The sequence below is a fragment of the Drosophila takahashii genome, chromosome X (assembly GCF_030179915.1).
Source record: "Drosophila takahashii strain IR98-3 E-12201 chromosome X, DtakHiC1v2, whole genome shotgun sequence".
NCBI lineage: Eukaryota > Metazoa > Arthropoda > Insecta > Diptera > Drosophilidae > Drosophila > Drosophila takahashii.
Window position 1 is genome coordinate 8212812 of NC_091683.1, and position 16551 is coordinate 8229362.

General features: G+C 39.3%; 2 protein-coding genes across 4 annotated transcripts in view; both read right to left on the reverse strand.

The window, feature by feature from the left end:
• Ptpmeg2 (Protein tyrosine phosphatase Meg2) overlaps positions 1–9235 on the reverse strand; it is a 32577-nt gene extending 23342 nt beyond the window's left edge. The window contains exon 1 of one of the 3 annotated variants that reach the window (XM_070218273.1): positions 9153–9235. In XM_070218273.1, the coding sequence (XP_070074374.1) occupies positions 9153–9170 (18 nt within the window). In that variant the 5' untranslated portion in view covers positions 9171–9235. Of the gene's footprint in view, positions 1–280; positions 577–9152 lie in introns of those variants that run through there. The other 2 variants (XM_070218271.1, XM_070218270.1) reach the window with 2 other exon arrangements.
• A 324-nt stretch (positions 9236–9559) lies between these two features.
• On the reverse strand, positions 9560–13925 carry LOC108068099 (nose resistant to fluoxetine protein 6). The gene is made up of 6 exons (XM_017157503.3): positions 13559–13925; positions 11833–12235; positions 11693–11766; positions 11102–11631; positions 9974–10630; positions 9560–9910 (listed from the first exon to the last, which is right to left on the reverse strand). Exons 1-6 carry the CDS (start codon positions 13842–13844, stop codon positions 9656–9658), a joined length of 2205 nt encoding a protein of 734 aa, XP_017012992.2. The 5' UTR covers positions 13845–13925; the 3' UTR covers positions 9560–9655.
• Positions 13926–16551: the final 2626 nt, after the last annotated feature.

Below are 16551 nucleotides of genomic sequence, written 5' to 3' on the forward strand. Positions count from 1 at the left end.
AGCTAACAACTACACTGAACAATAACGGAATAAACAACAGAATCCCACATAAAAAATCTTTGTAATTAAATCTTATTTGTATTTAAATCTTTAAAAAATGTGGGTATTTTAAATAACATGGAAAACTATATTCTGTCCTAATAACATATCAATTATTTTTAGTGTAGCACAAAAGAGAGGCCCATGGAGAGAGAGCATCCTGAGATGAGAGGGCAAAGCCAAGCAAAGCTTAGAAAGTAAAAATCTCAGTCATGTGTGAGAAGGAGATGGATGTACGCACACACACACTTTCACACACCTTGGCAAAGCACAGGAAGAGACGCTGATGACAGCCGCTATCCTGCTCGCTCCTACTGCCACTGTTGTTGTTCTTATCCTCCGGCTTGTCCTTATTCCAATGCGTTCGCTGCATTTTGATGCATTTTTCTCACACACGAACAGCAGAACGAGCTCTATATTGCACACACAAAAACAAATAAATAAATAATAATAGTTTAATTCCACATCACAGCGAAGCGACGCGAACGCACGAGGCGGATGGATGGATGAGACGAGATGAACGCGCGGCGACTGACAACAAACAATGAACAACGAACGGCGAAACGGCGAGAAACGCAGCCAGCAGCCTCTGCCAACGTCAGCAGAGGCGTTGCGCATGCGCAGAAGAGAAAGAGGAAGGCACAGTGGGCCAAACAGGCAAAAGGTCAGTGGAAAAGCAAAATTCTAGTTCGAAATTAATAGTTTGTATTGTGAGCTTAAAAACCTAAAGCTATTTTTCTAATTTTTCATGTCATATTTAGACATAAAATGTAAGTCTCGAATCGAATCATTATTTTATTACTAAACATGACGCGAAATAGCTTTAGGTTTTTAAGCTCACAATACCAAATAATATAGGTCATAGGTTTTATTATTATACGACTAAAAACTATTGCTTAAAAAATGGCAAGAAATATAAGTTCTTTAATCGTCAAAGGAGGTAATTTGCACCACTGTGGAAGCTGAGCGAATGGAGCTGCGCAGTCCGCCCCATTACAAGGCGTTGCTTTTGTTGTTTCCGCTGCTGCCACTGACACAGTTCAATGTCAGCCGGCGAAAGAGAGAGGGGGGCGAGGCTGAGAGAGAGAGAGAGCGGGGGCCAATGTTAAAATTAAAAGGATGCCCATTAACAGTGATCATGATCTGTTAATCGCCAGCAAATACAGTGGAAATTCCCAAAAACTTTCTCTAAATAACAAAATAAGAAAAAAATAATACAATTTAAATATTTTAATATTTAAAAAACCACTGATTTTTAACTGCAAATATTTTTCTAATATTAAACTTGAGTATATTTCTAATTGAGAAATACAAACAAAGTTTGCAGAGAAAGAGCCCACTGTATTCTAACAGAAGTGCGCAGCTCGCTCAGTTGGAAGCCGCCAATGAAAATGTATAAAAAATGTGAGGAAAATAACTAAATCAAGCTTAAATCTTAATGCCCAAAGGCACGGCTCGCTGAGCGGCTTTTGTGCTTAATTTAATTTATTTTCTGTGCGCCGCTCATGACTTCTTATGAAAGTGTTAAGAAATTTCGCCACAGTTTCGAGTGACGTTGGAGAAAAAATTTCACTTGCTTCGCGTACGATTCACATATGTATGTAATGTACATATGCGAGTGCTTTTTGTTTTCTACCATTTGCGCATGATTATTGTTATTATTTTTCATTATTATTACGCTTTCTTGTGGCGCGCGCTCTCCCGTCTCTCGATTATTTAAACAAAACGCTCGCTTAAGTCTGTCTGGGTTCCGCCAGGGGGCGTGACATTGAGACAAGACAAAAGACTCGAGCATCACGCTTCTCCTGCTGTTGTTGTTATAATTATTATAATTATTATTACTACTATTGTTGTTGCCGCTGCCGAGCACACATCAAGCTGAATAAAAAAACTTTCTTTTCAATGCGTTTTTATACACAAATCCGCATCGAAAAGAAATCACCGCAGCTTAAACACACATATGTTAATACCGATGTATCGATCTGATTGCTACAGTCTGACTTCAAAAAGGAAAACCCACAACAAAGCAAGATTCAACGCCTCCTACAAGTTGGAAAAAAGTTGTAACGTGAAATGGTAACAAAGAATACAAGACATGAAATTTCTAAAATAATACTATTCGTACTTTGTTTTAAAAAAAAGTTCAAATAAATTAAAATTCTGATAATAATCTCTATCTATCTATCTCGAACCCGTTAATCTTTTAGACTCGTTCGAGTTTAGTGAAATGCGACTGTATTTGGCGCCCTCAAAACGAGTTTGATCCACAAATTAGCCACCGCTGGTGACCCCATTCCTCATAGAAAGTGATCACAAATGGGATTAGGGGCGTTATTATTATTCCCCCTCCACCAATAAATATGTACATATATATGTATGTATATCTATGGGGTTACGCAATGGAGCGAGATTCGGGTTCGGAATGAACCGAAAACAAAAAAAAACCTAGTAACTGCCTTCGATGATGCGACACATTTCTCCAGTTGGCCATGGAACGTGACTAAGCTGAGCAATTGAAAGCATTTCTCGTTCTCCATTTCTCCGGCTAAAAACTTCTTATGTCATGTTCCCCGACTTTAAACTGCTTTATAACGAAGTTTTGTAATTTACATTGAAAATGCGAATATACAAAGAAAGTGCTTAAAAGAGTGATTATAATATTATTTTCAAGATGGTATTATTTATTATAATTAAAATCTCTTTAGGATGAACCAGATAAGTTCCTAAAATATGCATTATACTTGTATTATACAAGATGGTATTATACATCATTCCTTATACTTGTTTCAATAATATGATAATTAGTTAGTAATAGATTATTTTGATAAGAACTGTTAAAAAAGTAAGATTCATCAATTAATACCAACATTATTTTACAGATATGACTCCAAGTTTGGTTGTCGAAAAATAGCAAATGTGTTTTGATAAAGTCTGAAAGTCTGCGGCAATAAACCTATGGACTTTAGGCGTACTTGGCAGCCCTTCGAGTTCCCATATCTCGCTCCTCATCCCTCCACTCCACTGTGGACTCAATTAAGGCTGCCATATATATCCATTCCCCTCCTGTCCAATCCAATCCGTTTTATGCTTCTGGCACAGCCGATGGGCAAACTGCCAAGGGAGCATAAGAGCCTTAGAAAAGCAAACAAAACAAATGAAATGTTGCCTTTTTAATTATCAGAAATGGCTAAAAACTTCTGAACAGGAGAGAGGGAGAGCCAAGCCAAAAACAGCAACATGTTTTTGGGGCCCTATGTAGGCCAAACAAATGAAAAGCCCTCGGTCGCCACATTTAGCGCTATACCTTTACACACATATACTCGTACCTCCCCCAAAACTTATTTCTTTTGCACAATGTAAATCGGTCAAACCAATCAAAAGCGAAAAAAGAGCAACAATGCCCCCTAAGAGTTCTTTCAACTTGGTTTTTACGTGCTGGTCTAAGTTTTACACATGGAAAAAGTTAGGGAAATATTATATAGTCTAATAAGATTACTAAACAAAAAAAGACATGTTTATATTTTTCAAAAAATATATTCAAAAATTTTATTTTAAACCTACACAAATTTACAATCCCTAAGATTTTAAATCCCCAAAATAGATTTTTTTTCCGTGTACCATAGTTGTGATTTTTTGTTAGAAATGGTTAAAAGCCCGCGGCATTCGAAAGTGTTGAGGATGGGATCAAGACAAGTTGGGGAGTCGAGAGATGAGAGATGAAAGATACGGATGAGATGGGGACACATGTCATTGTCAGGCCGTGGTCCAAATGCAATTGAGAAAATATCGCAATGAAGACTTGAGCACGACACAATGAGTCGAGTCGAGATAAGATGAGATGTAGAAGATGGGGAACAAGAACAGCGGAAATGAAGACTCAGACAATGGGACCTTTCGCATTAGAAACTATATATTTGTGTACAGAACTAAACAGAACCAAAGAGCAGCCAAAGTAAAAGCAAAGCGAAGCCAACAACTTTGGTAGTAATTGTGCAAAAGAAAGCCAAAGAATTGGGAAGAGCCAAAGAATAAGAGGGATATGGAAAAAGACCAAAAAGTTAGATATATACAGCACAGTGGGTACTCGGTAAGAGAGAAGATAATTGGTATTATGTGAGGATTAACTTTGTAATGCAGATAAGTCTTAGTAAATAATAAAAAATAAAAAAAATTAATTAAAAAAATATATTATCTATATATCTATATATATCTTTTGTGAAATTTATTTATTTTTCATTTCACTTTTGGATAACACCTTAAAAACTGATTTAAAATCTTTATAATTTATCATCCCACATCAGTTTCTGTAAAAATTTCATAGCATACATTTAGGCACCCAAAAAAATGATAAGATTTCCTGATGATAAGTAGCTTCCGTATAAGTGTTTAGGTTCCTAAAATATTTGCTATCCCTATCTAGTATTTACTGTACTCGCAAAGAAATCATCGCGGAAGCAGACAAGTCAAATCCCAGCCAGCATCTGAAGCTCAGTGGCGACGGAGCATCAGCGGCAGATTGGGATTCGGGTTCAGAATCAGAATCAGAATAAACTGGCGGCGGAAGAGAACTGGGACTCTGGGTCTCTGGTCTCTGAGAGCCACTCACCCGGTCGGTCACATGCGAGTGTGCGAGTCGAGTGTAGGGTGAGTGAGTTCAACAACCTGCATGATTGGCATGGAGGCATGAGGAGGCAAACAACAAAAACGAAACACAATGCCCTAGCTGCACACCAAGTACTCCTCTATTTCCTCCTCCATCCCACCATCCAGTGGGATCCAAAGCAATCGCAATAGCTCCAATTATGCATAAGTAAATGGAAAATCGTAATAAGCCTCTGGTCGAGGGATCTGGCCACGATTAAATGGCCGGAGTCAGATAGCCAGACGGCATCCATTGACCCACTTTGGTGGCAAATGCACATCCCCCGCTTCTTTGGCCAAACAATCGAAGGGGTTAACAATGCAGGAAGCACGGAAATTAAGGCCCATTTGTGGAGATTTAGGGGAGGATAAACTTTAATTATTTTTCTTTCTTTAAACATCAGATGTAGATTAAAAAAAAAAATTTATTGTTAAAAGGCAATGTAAAAATGATATAAAATTTAAAAATTGTAATTAAATTCAAATTTTAATCCAGATTTTAAATACTGAGCTTTTTTATCAGATATAAAATTAACAAAAAAAAAGGTTTTATGAAAAAAAAAATTATATACAAAAGTGAAAATGATATAAAATTTTAAAATTATAATTTTAATCCAGCATCTAAATAAGATCAAGTAAAAATACTGATAAACACACACACATATATTCCACAACCTCAAATCTTTATGGCTAAGTATATAATTAGTAAATAAATAACACATCTTTATACAATTACGAATAATATACAAGTAGGTACAAAGAACTATTCAGAGCAATTTCCACTTGCACCCATATACGAGAGTATCAATGAAATATTCTCGAGCAATCAGATTCACGCCTATATATTCCTACATATAAAGTGTATATGCCATAAATAAATGGCGCAATTGAATTTTCCAGATGCAAAAGGTTTCCACTTAAGTTACTACGAAGTAGTTTGCTTAAAGAGATTAGATTTTCCTTAGATATTTGCTTTTGGGTCTTTTAGAGTACTGTATTTAGTTTAAGTTTATGGTTTAAAGCCTGTCGGACATTAAAAGCTACCTCTTCAACTCCCGAATGTGCAAAGAAAAAATATATATATATTCTGTAGGGAGTCTCTACACACCTTTTGTAGTTTTTATTATTTTTGCATTTGTGGGCTTGTCTCTGCTCTTCTCCCCTATATATGTCTCTATATATATGTTTTTTGCGCCTGCTTGTTTATTTTCGGAATATTATTTTTGCTAGGCGCTCGGGGCTACCAGAGAATTGGAGGGAAAAAAATAAAAGAAACACCCCCTCCGTCGTTCCAGTTTCGATTTCGGTCCGGGCGGCTGTTCCACTTCGGGTTTCTGTGGGCTGTGGGCTATGGGCTATGATAAGGGAGCACTGGGATTGGGATTGGGCTGACCCACTTCCACCCAGTCTAACGTACACACATGGGCCCAGTCCCAGTCCCAGTCCCATTTTATATTTTTTTATTCGCCGCTTTTCGTTTTTAATGAAAGTTATTGTGGCCGCTATCTGTGGCACAGCCCTCGCGGCTTAATCAACGCAAATGAGGAAGCCCAGTCGAATCAAGAACACAGGCATAGCAACAGGCTGCCGTGCCGCATCCTGATTTTCATCCTTCTCTCCGACTGACATGGGTTATTGTACTCCGACTGGCTGACTGGTTGGGTTCAAAATCCCGGCACAAGGATGCCATAATAAATCCAGGGCAACCGAAAAGGGCAAAATGTTGCTTGGAAGGAAGGAAGCCAAGTTTTTGTGGGCAAAACGGGGGCGGGGGGACGAGCAGTCAACTGCAATGGGACACAAAATATTTCATAACTTTGTAAACGCTTGCCAGGCAGAGGTGGAACTGAAAAGGGTTTTGGGGGAATGGTTGAAAAATGCAGCAAAGCTTTTTTAAAGGTGGAAACACAAGAGCCCAGGGAATTTAGAGCTAATTATTTAGGGGGAGTTTAAAAGTGATTTTAAGTTTTGAAATATTTTAATAAAATAATATAGATACATTTCATTATGTTTTAAATTATATATAGGTTACAAAATGTATAAAAAAAAATTTTTTTTATATTATAACTCCCAACAAGTGGGATTGTAGGATGAAAGAAAAATATTTTTTTTTTCTTTTATTATAACTCCCCAAAACTTTGGATTGAATGTTTTTTTTGCATATTCCCAAGGTACCCCCTCTCCAAAATAAGAACACACCGCCACTGGCACAAATAAATTTATTTGTGCACATGGAACCGAATGGAGGATCCCGAGAAACCAGAGTGTTGTCATTGTTGTTGCCCGACTGTCTGCCCTTTTTATGAGCAATTTGATTTATGCATCGAGCAGACAGACAAACAGACAGATAGACAGACAACAGACAGATGGGGGTGGTGGCATCCACATCCACATCCACAAAAGTTGGCAAATATGCAACAATGAAAACGCAACAATTTGTAGTTAGTAATGTCAATTCAAGTGAAATCAATTGTGCGCACACGAAATATGCGCAAATTGCGGGTGGGAGTGAAAATAGGGAGAAATCGGTGAAAGACAACATCAAAGGATGCCAGCGGGAGTTGTCATTTTCAGGACTTTTCCTCAATGGAATCCGAGTCCTTCGAATGCCACAAGCGAAATGGGAAGTCGACATTGAAATGCCGAAAAAGTTATGTCATTGAACCCACAAGTATTCGAGTTATAGCAGTTTTTTGATTTACGTTGTAATCTTTCAAGATAACCCACTAAAAATACTTTAATATTCTAATTACAAATAATTAATAGCTTAGAGGTTGCGTGTGAAAACCATTTTATGTACAATAGTTCAATGATTAAAGTTTTATTAGAAATATCTTAGGTTTCTAGGTTCCTATATAACGCAAATCAGCTAAATAAGCTTTTTTTCCCACCTCATCATCACACGTGCAATAAATAGCAACAACGATAAATTTGCATGAATGAAAATTTCGCTTAAAACCAATTTTGAAGACCCGAACACAAAGTTCCAAGGAAATACGAATTTACGGGGTGGATGGTTTTCGGGGGGGATCTTTAGAGGAAAATAAATAAATTATTGGGAAAGCACATAAACAACGCCACTTCCGATTGGCGTAGAGAAAACGGGCAAATGGAAATTGTGAAAAACTGACGACTACAAAGGAATTTCGATGTACAAATTATTGAACCCATTTGCAAAATGACAAATAAATTTCGAGGAATTATTTAGCCAATTTTAAGAGTTCTGGGAAGACTTTGAAAAAACTATTTCAAGCTGCAATAAAAGTTGTTTATTTATTTTCCCCAAAAAGAAAGATGAAAGGAAATTATATGATATAGATTTTTAGTGGACTGCAGTGAATTTATAAATTTAGGCAATAAAAAATGGGAATTGGGTAATATTAATATATTTTAATATTTTGATTTAATGTATTTTGCAAATTGTACAAGGAAGGCAAAAATTTTGAAGTTCTTTGAATCATATAAAATCATAATATTAAAGAAACAGTTTTAAAGTAAAATAATTTATAATACTTATTATTATTCGAACAATGAATCACTTAGTAATTTTAGAAACATTTAAAGATTAATTTGTATAATGGTTTATCAGCTATAAGCTAAACTTAATAATGTTGGAGAGTTCAAGTGACTCCCATTTTTTTAAAACATAAATTTAATGTTTTATTTTGAAAATTTAATGATTTTAGTGCATTAAAAACAAGCTATAAAATGATGGAAATTTTCAAGACCCAATTAAATAAATATATTAACTCGCTCTCTCACTCACTCCGCTCTTCTTCTCCTTCTCCGTCTCTCACCCTCTCGTTCGCACCCGTTAAGTGATTAAGCAAACAATGGCAGTGCATTTGTGTGAGTGTGACAGTGGGATTGGGAACAAAGATTTGTGCAATGCAAAATTGGCCGGCTTAAAAAAAAACACACAAGAAATTGCTGCTATTTTAACGAAGGGAAAGCGTTTTTCCTCCATTCGTTTTTGTGTTTTTCTTTGCTTGCAACTAAACCGGTTTTTGACCCTTTTGCAGCAACAAAAACAACAACAACTGCACTCCGGAAATCACTTTCCCTAATGAAGCGAACCCACACACACACATTAAGGCCTCTTGTTGTTGTTGTTGCATTGATAAGAGAGCTGCAACGGAATGCGAGTGGGAGGGAGACGAAGCGATTGCGGAGGGGCGGGGGCGGCACGTGTTAACCGACATAAACACGCACACACACTTGCCATATGTACATGCCCATATACATATATACATTTATTGCAATTGCGGAACAAACGCACAAATACCGTCACACAAAAAGTTTGTCCAGCTCACACACAGGTGTGTTCGCACACCGACACACACACAAACGCACGCACAAAAACAGGTTGAAGACGAAAATTTCGCCAAACGTTTCTCTCTGATTTTTAACAATAAACTATATTTATTTGTTTGTTTCTTTGGATTTGTTTGGTTTTTGGAAGCGGAACTTACGAATTCTTGTTCCTCCATTTTTTGCTAGAAGTGGGCGAGCGGCGATGGAAACATCGATTGATTTGTGTTTCGGAAACTTTGCAGTCATCGATGTTCGCTGGCGACTATCGGTGTTTACTTATTTATCGGCGGCACTTTTTTTTAAATTTATTTATTATTAAATTAAATTTATCATTAAATTTATAAATTGTTATACCATTTTTTTAAACTAAAAACCTTTAATTTGCTTCGTAACATCGATGTTTACATTTTATCGATGGCGACTATCGGAGGTGGGTGTCCTCGCTGGCTTAGCCGCGTCACCCTCCTTCAGACCGTTTGGGAAATTTGAATTTATTATTTTTGGGTCACCAATTCAACGGAATCTTGTAAATAACACGAAACCAATAAATCAAAAACCTTTCCACTTGATTGTTTAAAATTTTTAATAAATAAAACTAACTACACACAAAAAATAGGTTCAATGGGGGCAAAAAAAAAATCGTTTGAAGGCTTCGGATGGCCTAGGCCTTGGATGGATTCTCTTCGCTGGTGGGAATGGGCGCGATTTCCGCCTTGGTCTCCTCCAGCAGCTTGGGTTCTGGCTTGGCTAGCGGTTCGATGGGAGCCGAAGTGGCTGCCACCGGGGCGGCGGGCTTCTTGGGCGCCGGCTTGCCAAAGATGGCCTTCTCGATGCCCAAAATGGGAGCCTCAAAGGCCAAGGTGGCGAAGATGGAGGCGCACAGGGTGAGGCCGAAGTCGTGCCACCAGCGGAGGATCTATAGGAATGGTATATATGATTAGGAAGCTACCTTATAAGGAAGAAATATCCCCTATCTTACCGCATCGTAGTTGGAGAAATGGGTGTCCGTCTGCAGACGCGCCGCGTTTACCAGCTGGACAATGCGATGGATGACGTACATGCAGTAGCACAGTCGGCTGAAGCCCGTGAAGAAGCTCCAGGAGAGGAAGTCGTTGATCAGACCCCCGTGACCATTGTAGCAGGCCCAGACGATCCAGCCGATGGACAGGGCCCACGAGGTCCTGCTCAGCGGCTCAAAGAAGGCGCCCTCAATCAACGGCGAGTCGGGAGTGTCGGGCAGGATGCGCCAGTAGGGTCCCCACATGCAGGCCAACATTGTGCCGAAGGCCACGAACCAGCCGGTCAGCACCAGGGGCTTCGTCATCGGAATCTGGCGACCGCGATTGCGGGTGAACAGGAAGTAGCCGAAGATCACACCGATCAGCCAGGTGGGAATGCGCGTGTGGGTGGGATAGTACGTAAGCCGCTGGCGCAGATCCACATGATCGTCTTGGACGCGGAATAGCGTAAAGTCGTTCAGCATAAATGTGGCAAAGGTGCCGCCCAGGCACAGAATCAGGATGATCACAATGGGCACCAGGGCCTTCTTGCCCCACTTCCACAGCGGGATGAGGAAGAGCGGCGACAGGAAGTAGAGCTGGGTGTCCACGGCCAGGTACCACGATTGCGAGATGCACTGAGGATTAGAGAAGAAGGGTTTAAGATTAATTAATAATATTTCTAATAACTAAGGATTAACAAGAATTCGGCTGGAAGGACCAAAGGGATGAAAAGTATTGCAAAGTTCCAAAACTATTAACGGTAGAATCTTAATATAATTTATAAAATTTACTTTAAGATCACCACCGATCAATTAGATTACAAAGAACTAAGGAATAACAAGAATTCGGTTCGAAGGACCAAAAAGTACTACTGATAGAATTGAATAGATGTAACATTAAACTATCTTAATAGATGTAATGATGTTGAAACAAATAGAGATTTGGGATCATCACTGATCAAACTAAGGATTAAAATGTTTTAACAAGAATTCGGCTCGAAGGACCAAAAATGACTACTGATAGAATTGGAATATATGTAACATTAAAAGGTTTTTAAAGTATAGAAAATATCTTAATAGATGTTAAAACAAATAAAGATCACTTACAATGCTGTAGGGGAAGGCGTAGTTCTGGACGTAGATCAGCGTGGCCCACCAGGTGTCGGCGCACCGCTTGTCCTGAGTGCCCAGCTTGAACCACATGGGTCCGGCGCCCGAGTACTTGTAGAGCGACATAATGTACAGGACGACGACGGCCACGACCGGCGTGAGGCGGATATACCGATGGAAATACATCATGGGGATGTTCAGCTTGCCCTTGGTGCGCTCCATTTCGCGGAAGGCGCCCCAGCACATCAGCAGGCCGGACATGAAGAAGAACGTGTCCACGCAAAGGGAGCCGTTCTGGACCAACATCGAGTAGGGGGTCTGGACCCAGGTGTAGAACTTGTTCTTGTTGATGTGCGGCAGATCGTAGAAGGTCATGTAGCCATGGCCGAAGACCACCCACATCATGCTGAAGCAACGCAAGCCGTTCAAACAGTGGATCACATTCGGATTGTTCACCTTCTTGACGGTGAAGATCTTGGGGGCATTGGTCAGCACCGAGAAGGCCACCAGCAGCGGTTTCTTGGGAGCTAAGCCACAAAAAGAGGTTATACTACTACTATATAGTATACTTTGGTATTTCCAACTTACCTCCATTGCGGGTCTGGATGTAATCGTAGACACTGCTGGCCAACATGAAGAAGATAATCGTCGAGAAGAAGATGCTGTTGGCAATAATAAATTAGAAATATTACTAGGTATAGAATTTGGCTTATATAACATATACTTACATGGCGAAAATGTCAATGCCGCGCAGCTCGATGGGTGCATCGTATTTGCAGCGCGCCTGCGTGACCATTACGCTTTCCGAATCGGTATAATCATTGCCATACATTTTGGTGATGGCATACTTGAGCAACTCGTCGGTCTTCTCGGCACTGCAGGTCTTGGGCACACAGATGCCCAGCTCAAAGAACTCCGGATCGGTTTGCTTGTAGCTAATGCGGGTGAACTCTTCGCCACGTTTCTTGACCGATTTATAGAACGTAGTGATGTTCAGGCTAGCCAGGCAGTACTGTCCGCGGACCTCCTCGGTGTGGGTGCTAGTCGCCGCCACGCACTCCTCGTACTGACCCATGCTGATCGTGTGGCCCCAGAAGAGACCCATGGGCAGGCGACCCCAGGTGTCCGGAACTGCAGGTGATCGATACAGAAAAATAGCTTTATTAAACTGTTATCGTTTTATATAGAAATTTTAACAAGAATTTATGGTAATCGGAAAGTTATTGCGTTGTATCTATCCGGCTCGAAGGACCACATATAAATATTTCGAGAAGCCACTCTTGACTTTCAAGTACTGTATTAATTTAAAGAAGTACCCCAGTACATTCGAAAAAGAATTAATTTTTTTTTCTTTACAGATAAGACTAGCAACTTTCGATTCTGCACCTGCAGGCTTTATGCTATGGGGGATTTGCAGCAGCGATAAGACGTCGATATGATATGGGATAGATACGATTAGTGCTGCGACTGCGGACCTTTGAATCGTCACGGCTCTTGTGCAGTTTACTACTCGGAATTGATTTATGGATCTCGTAAATTGCACTCCACTTCAAAACGTCAGCGATACGAATAGAAATTATGAAGTATGAATGGAGTTGTGAAATTAAAAATCACATATTACGAAAGGTTGTTAAAGTTACGGATTTATAGGGGCCTCAGTTGGTTGTAGAAAATATGAATGGGGATTGTGAAATCAGCGAAACGCGGTTACGCCGTTAAATCAAGTTTCAGGGGCTATTTTTAAATAGAAATAGAAAAAACGCGATGTATCACCGGATCAGATCGGATCAGTCTCATTCTTAATCTTTTAATCTTCCTAATAAATTATAATACAAATTCCCATGCAATATGATATCATGTGGGAAATTTCGCTAACATTAGCCAGATCTTATCGCTGGCAATTCAGCAGCAAAATTGATTTGAAATCGAAATTATGGCCCTCATAAAAGTGAAATCAAGGCTAAATTGGATTTATGAATGACCAATAGGGGAATTTGCAGTGCAGATTAGGGGGCAATGCAAAAATTCAAGTGGATTGCCGGCAATAAAGGAGAGGTGATAAATTAGATGGGATATTAATACGTTGTAAATCTGGAGGATAGTAGAATCCGCGTGAACTATTAACTAGTAATAGTATAATACTTGTATTAGGATAATAATAATTAAATATCCAAATTTAAACTAACAAAGGACAATTTTCCGATTCAAAACAGTAAAAAAAAAAATAAAAAATAAAAAAAAATAAATAAATAAAAAAAAAATGATGAAATAATCACAAATGATCATTAAAAAATTCATAAAATAAAAATAAAAAAAAAAAATAATATTAATAATTAAATCACTTCAAATCATGATCACTTTATATACCAAAAGTCCTAACAATCTATGTGAATGAGCACTTCCTGATAACGATCCCTGATCCCCAGATGGAAACCATCTGTATATAATGCTTACACTCCAGAGCCCACTCCTCCGTATTGTCGATGGAGTCCCGGATGAAGGCGACATCCCGATCGCAGAGGTCGTCGTCGTAGGTTCGATCCTCGTAGACGCGGGCCACCTGATTAGTTCTATTTTGGAGCTGGGAATACTGCGAGGCCAAATTGAAGAACTGGTGGGCCAGACTGCCGCTCAGCGGAGTGGAGTGTCCGGTGAGTAGGTAATTGGACGAGGAAGAATCCTGGGCGCCGACGGCCGCGATCAGCAGCGCGACTGCCAGGACACTGAAAAGGTCCTTCATGATCCTGCTACGTGGATCGTATACTATGATCTCGATCTCTGGAGAACGCGTCGCGACCACCTGAAGGTGGAGTGTGTTACTGAGTGGGCGATCACATAGATCGCACGGCTTTTATAGGCTAGTTCCTATAACTATTTCTTTTTTTTTTCGGCCACCGTTTTGAGTGGGCACTCAAGTAGCTGGGTTGGTTGGATGACCAAGCAACGCCCGCCCCTGGAGTCTATAAATATTGAAAGCCACTGGTCTTGGAGCCCCAGTAGCCCTCTGATAAGGGTAAGGGGCAAGCTCTCTAATCAATTGGCTTGCATTGCCCACTTTATTGCCCCGTGTGTGTGTCTTATCTGGCTAACTCAGATTACTCCATACTTTTTGGCTGGATTCACCAAACGGATTTGTGAAACGAAGTCCAAGCGTCCATAAATCCATGTCAAAGACAAAAAAAATAGTAAAGATTGCAGACAGTTCATCATATTATCAACCCCGAATACGATCCACCAGTTAGATTCGGTTTAATTAAATTACCCACTGCTAGGGGACTTTGGTCCCACGAGTGGCCCACCTGAACAGACAATTATCCGATAATTTCGGTTGGTATGGGGAAAGTCAAGGTCGATTTGGGGAAGGGGTTCCTGAAAATACGAAGAATGACTATGGCACCTTTCATAAGATTAGAATACTATATAATTTAGACAGTATCTATTGGAAAGGGGAATTATATAATAGGAAACTAGAATCATTTTAATATCAAATGATATAATACGGTGAGTGCGAGAAATATTTAGATTAAAATGGTATTATGAGGAAATGATTAAGAATTAAATGTGATAAGAATGATACAACACCTATAAATAAATCAAAAAGTATAAGTAGAAAAAAGTTACAGCATACAAAAATATATAATAAATGTTGAGATAGGACGGTTTTGGGTTCCTGCTAAGCCAATCGAATAGAAGTTTCCCCGAATAACCACACCCCAAAAAAAAGCGACCCAACACTTCCCAGAATTTAAATAATCTCGGTCGGGGCGCCGCGGAAACGAAACCATTTCAAGGAGGTAAACAACCAGGCAGTCGATAAACCCGACGAAGAGCATAATCAGCCTTATTTCATTTACTATATCAGGCAATCGTATCTCCGATCCGAGAGGCCACTTGCCCCTGTCTATTGAGATCGAGTGCTGGCATTCGGCATTCGGCATTTCGGAAGACACTCATCACTCACTTGAGATGGAGTGCGGAACCATCGATAGGAAAACCGCAGGAGTGCAATCTATATATCTCTCACTCTCTTGAAAGAAAGCAAAATTTGTTTATGGCGTGGGAACAACCTAAGAACACCCGTGACTCGGCGGTAACTTGTCGACCAACCCAACCCAGACCAACCCACCCAAATCTTATCTGCCGATTACAGATTACCCCGGTTACTAGCTCAAGACCAGCTGGGCTGCTCCATAGAATTAGATTTACTAGCGCAGGAAATCATTGTAAACCAATTGTACCAAAAACTTTTCCACACCGAGAGAATCGAATCTCAGTCGGATGTGGTGATCGTAAATTAAGAGATAAGACCGCCTGGCTGGCGAAATTTTGGAAGCCAAAGGTACAGGTTGAATCAGATGAATGAATCACAAATTGAATCACAGATTAATTAAATTATAGCTTAAGTATTTACATTTACAATCATAATATCCCTTATTTATTTCCAAATTTCTTTCTAGAATTCCGTGAGATTCGCTTTTCCTTAGAGTGATGTCATTGCAAGGTCGCCTGATCGCGTATGTTTGCCTCCATTTGGACTTTGCGACCCCCCGCTGAAGGTCTTTCGTACTACTCATTCGCCTGGGGTGGACCTGCTTCAGATGAAATCATGCGCGGATCCACGGGGGGTGGTAAGGGTGATATGTCACCGAATACTAAAAAAAAAACAGGTTTTTGGCCGACACAACGGAAATATTGATCTAAATACGCATTGTCATACCTTTCTGAACTCGTTATAAAATTTCCAATCGATTTGCATTCAAACCTGGAACTTTTAATTTTTTGTCATTTTTTTCAAAAAATCTTTATGTAACCCCTTATCAAAAAAGCGAAAATTTGATCAAAAATTATTTTTTTTAAATCGCTCAAAAAGTGCACGGATAATAAAATATGAGTCGTTAGCTGCCCAAAACAGTAAGCCTTTTTGATATCGGACCATTTTTGTCCAAGTAACAGCCAAAAAACGGTAAGAAAAATCATATTTTTATCAAAAAATTTTTATCTTCATTTTCCACCCAAAAAATCAGTATTTCGACCATAAAAATAATGGTCCCAATATGGAATGTCATACCTTTCTGAACTCGTTATTGAATTCCCAATCGATTGGCATTCAAACCTGGAACTTTTAATTTTTTCTCATTTTTTTCAAAAAATCATGATGTAATCCCTTATCAAAAATGCAAAAATGTAATCAAAAATTATTTTTGTTAAATCGCTCAAAAAGTGCACGGATATTAAAATATGGGTCGTTAGCTAGCCAAAACAGTAAGCCTTTTTGATATCGGACCATTTTTGTCCAAGTTACAGCCAAAAAACGGTAAGAAAAATCATATTTTTATCAAAAATCAAGACCATGATTTTCCACCCAAAAAATCAGTATTTCGACCATAAAAACGTAAGTAATGTTCCCAATATGGAATGTGAACCTCGTTATATTACCAATCGATTGG

Bases quoted from the DNA above. Each gene is read 5' to 3' on its own strand.
- LOC108068099 (XM_017157503.3), bottom strand. From the start codon at position 13,844: ATGAAGGACCTTTTCAGTGTCCTGGCAGTCGCGCTGCTGATCGCGGCC. The intron at 12,236-13,558 runs GTAAGCATTATA...GATCACCTGCAG, and splicing joins GGAGGAGTGGGCTCTGGAGT to TTCCGGACACCTGGGGTCGC. The intron at 11,632-11,692 runs GTAAGTTGGAAA...TTTGTGGCTTAG, and splicing joins CATCCAGACCCGCAATGGAG to CTCCCAAGAAACCGCTGCTG.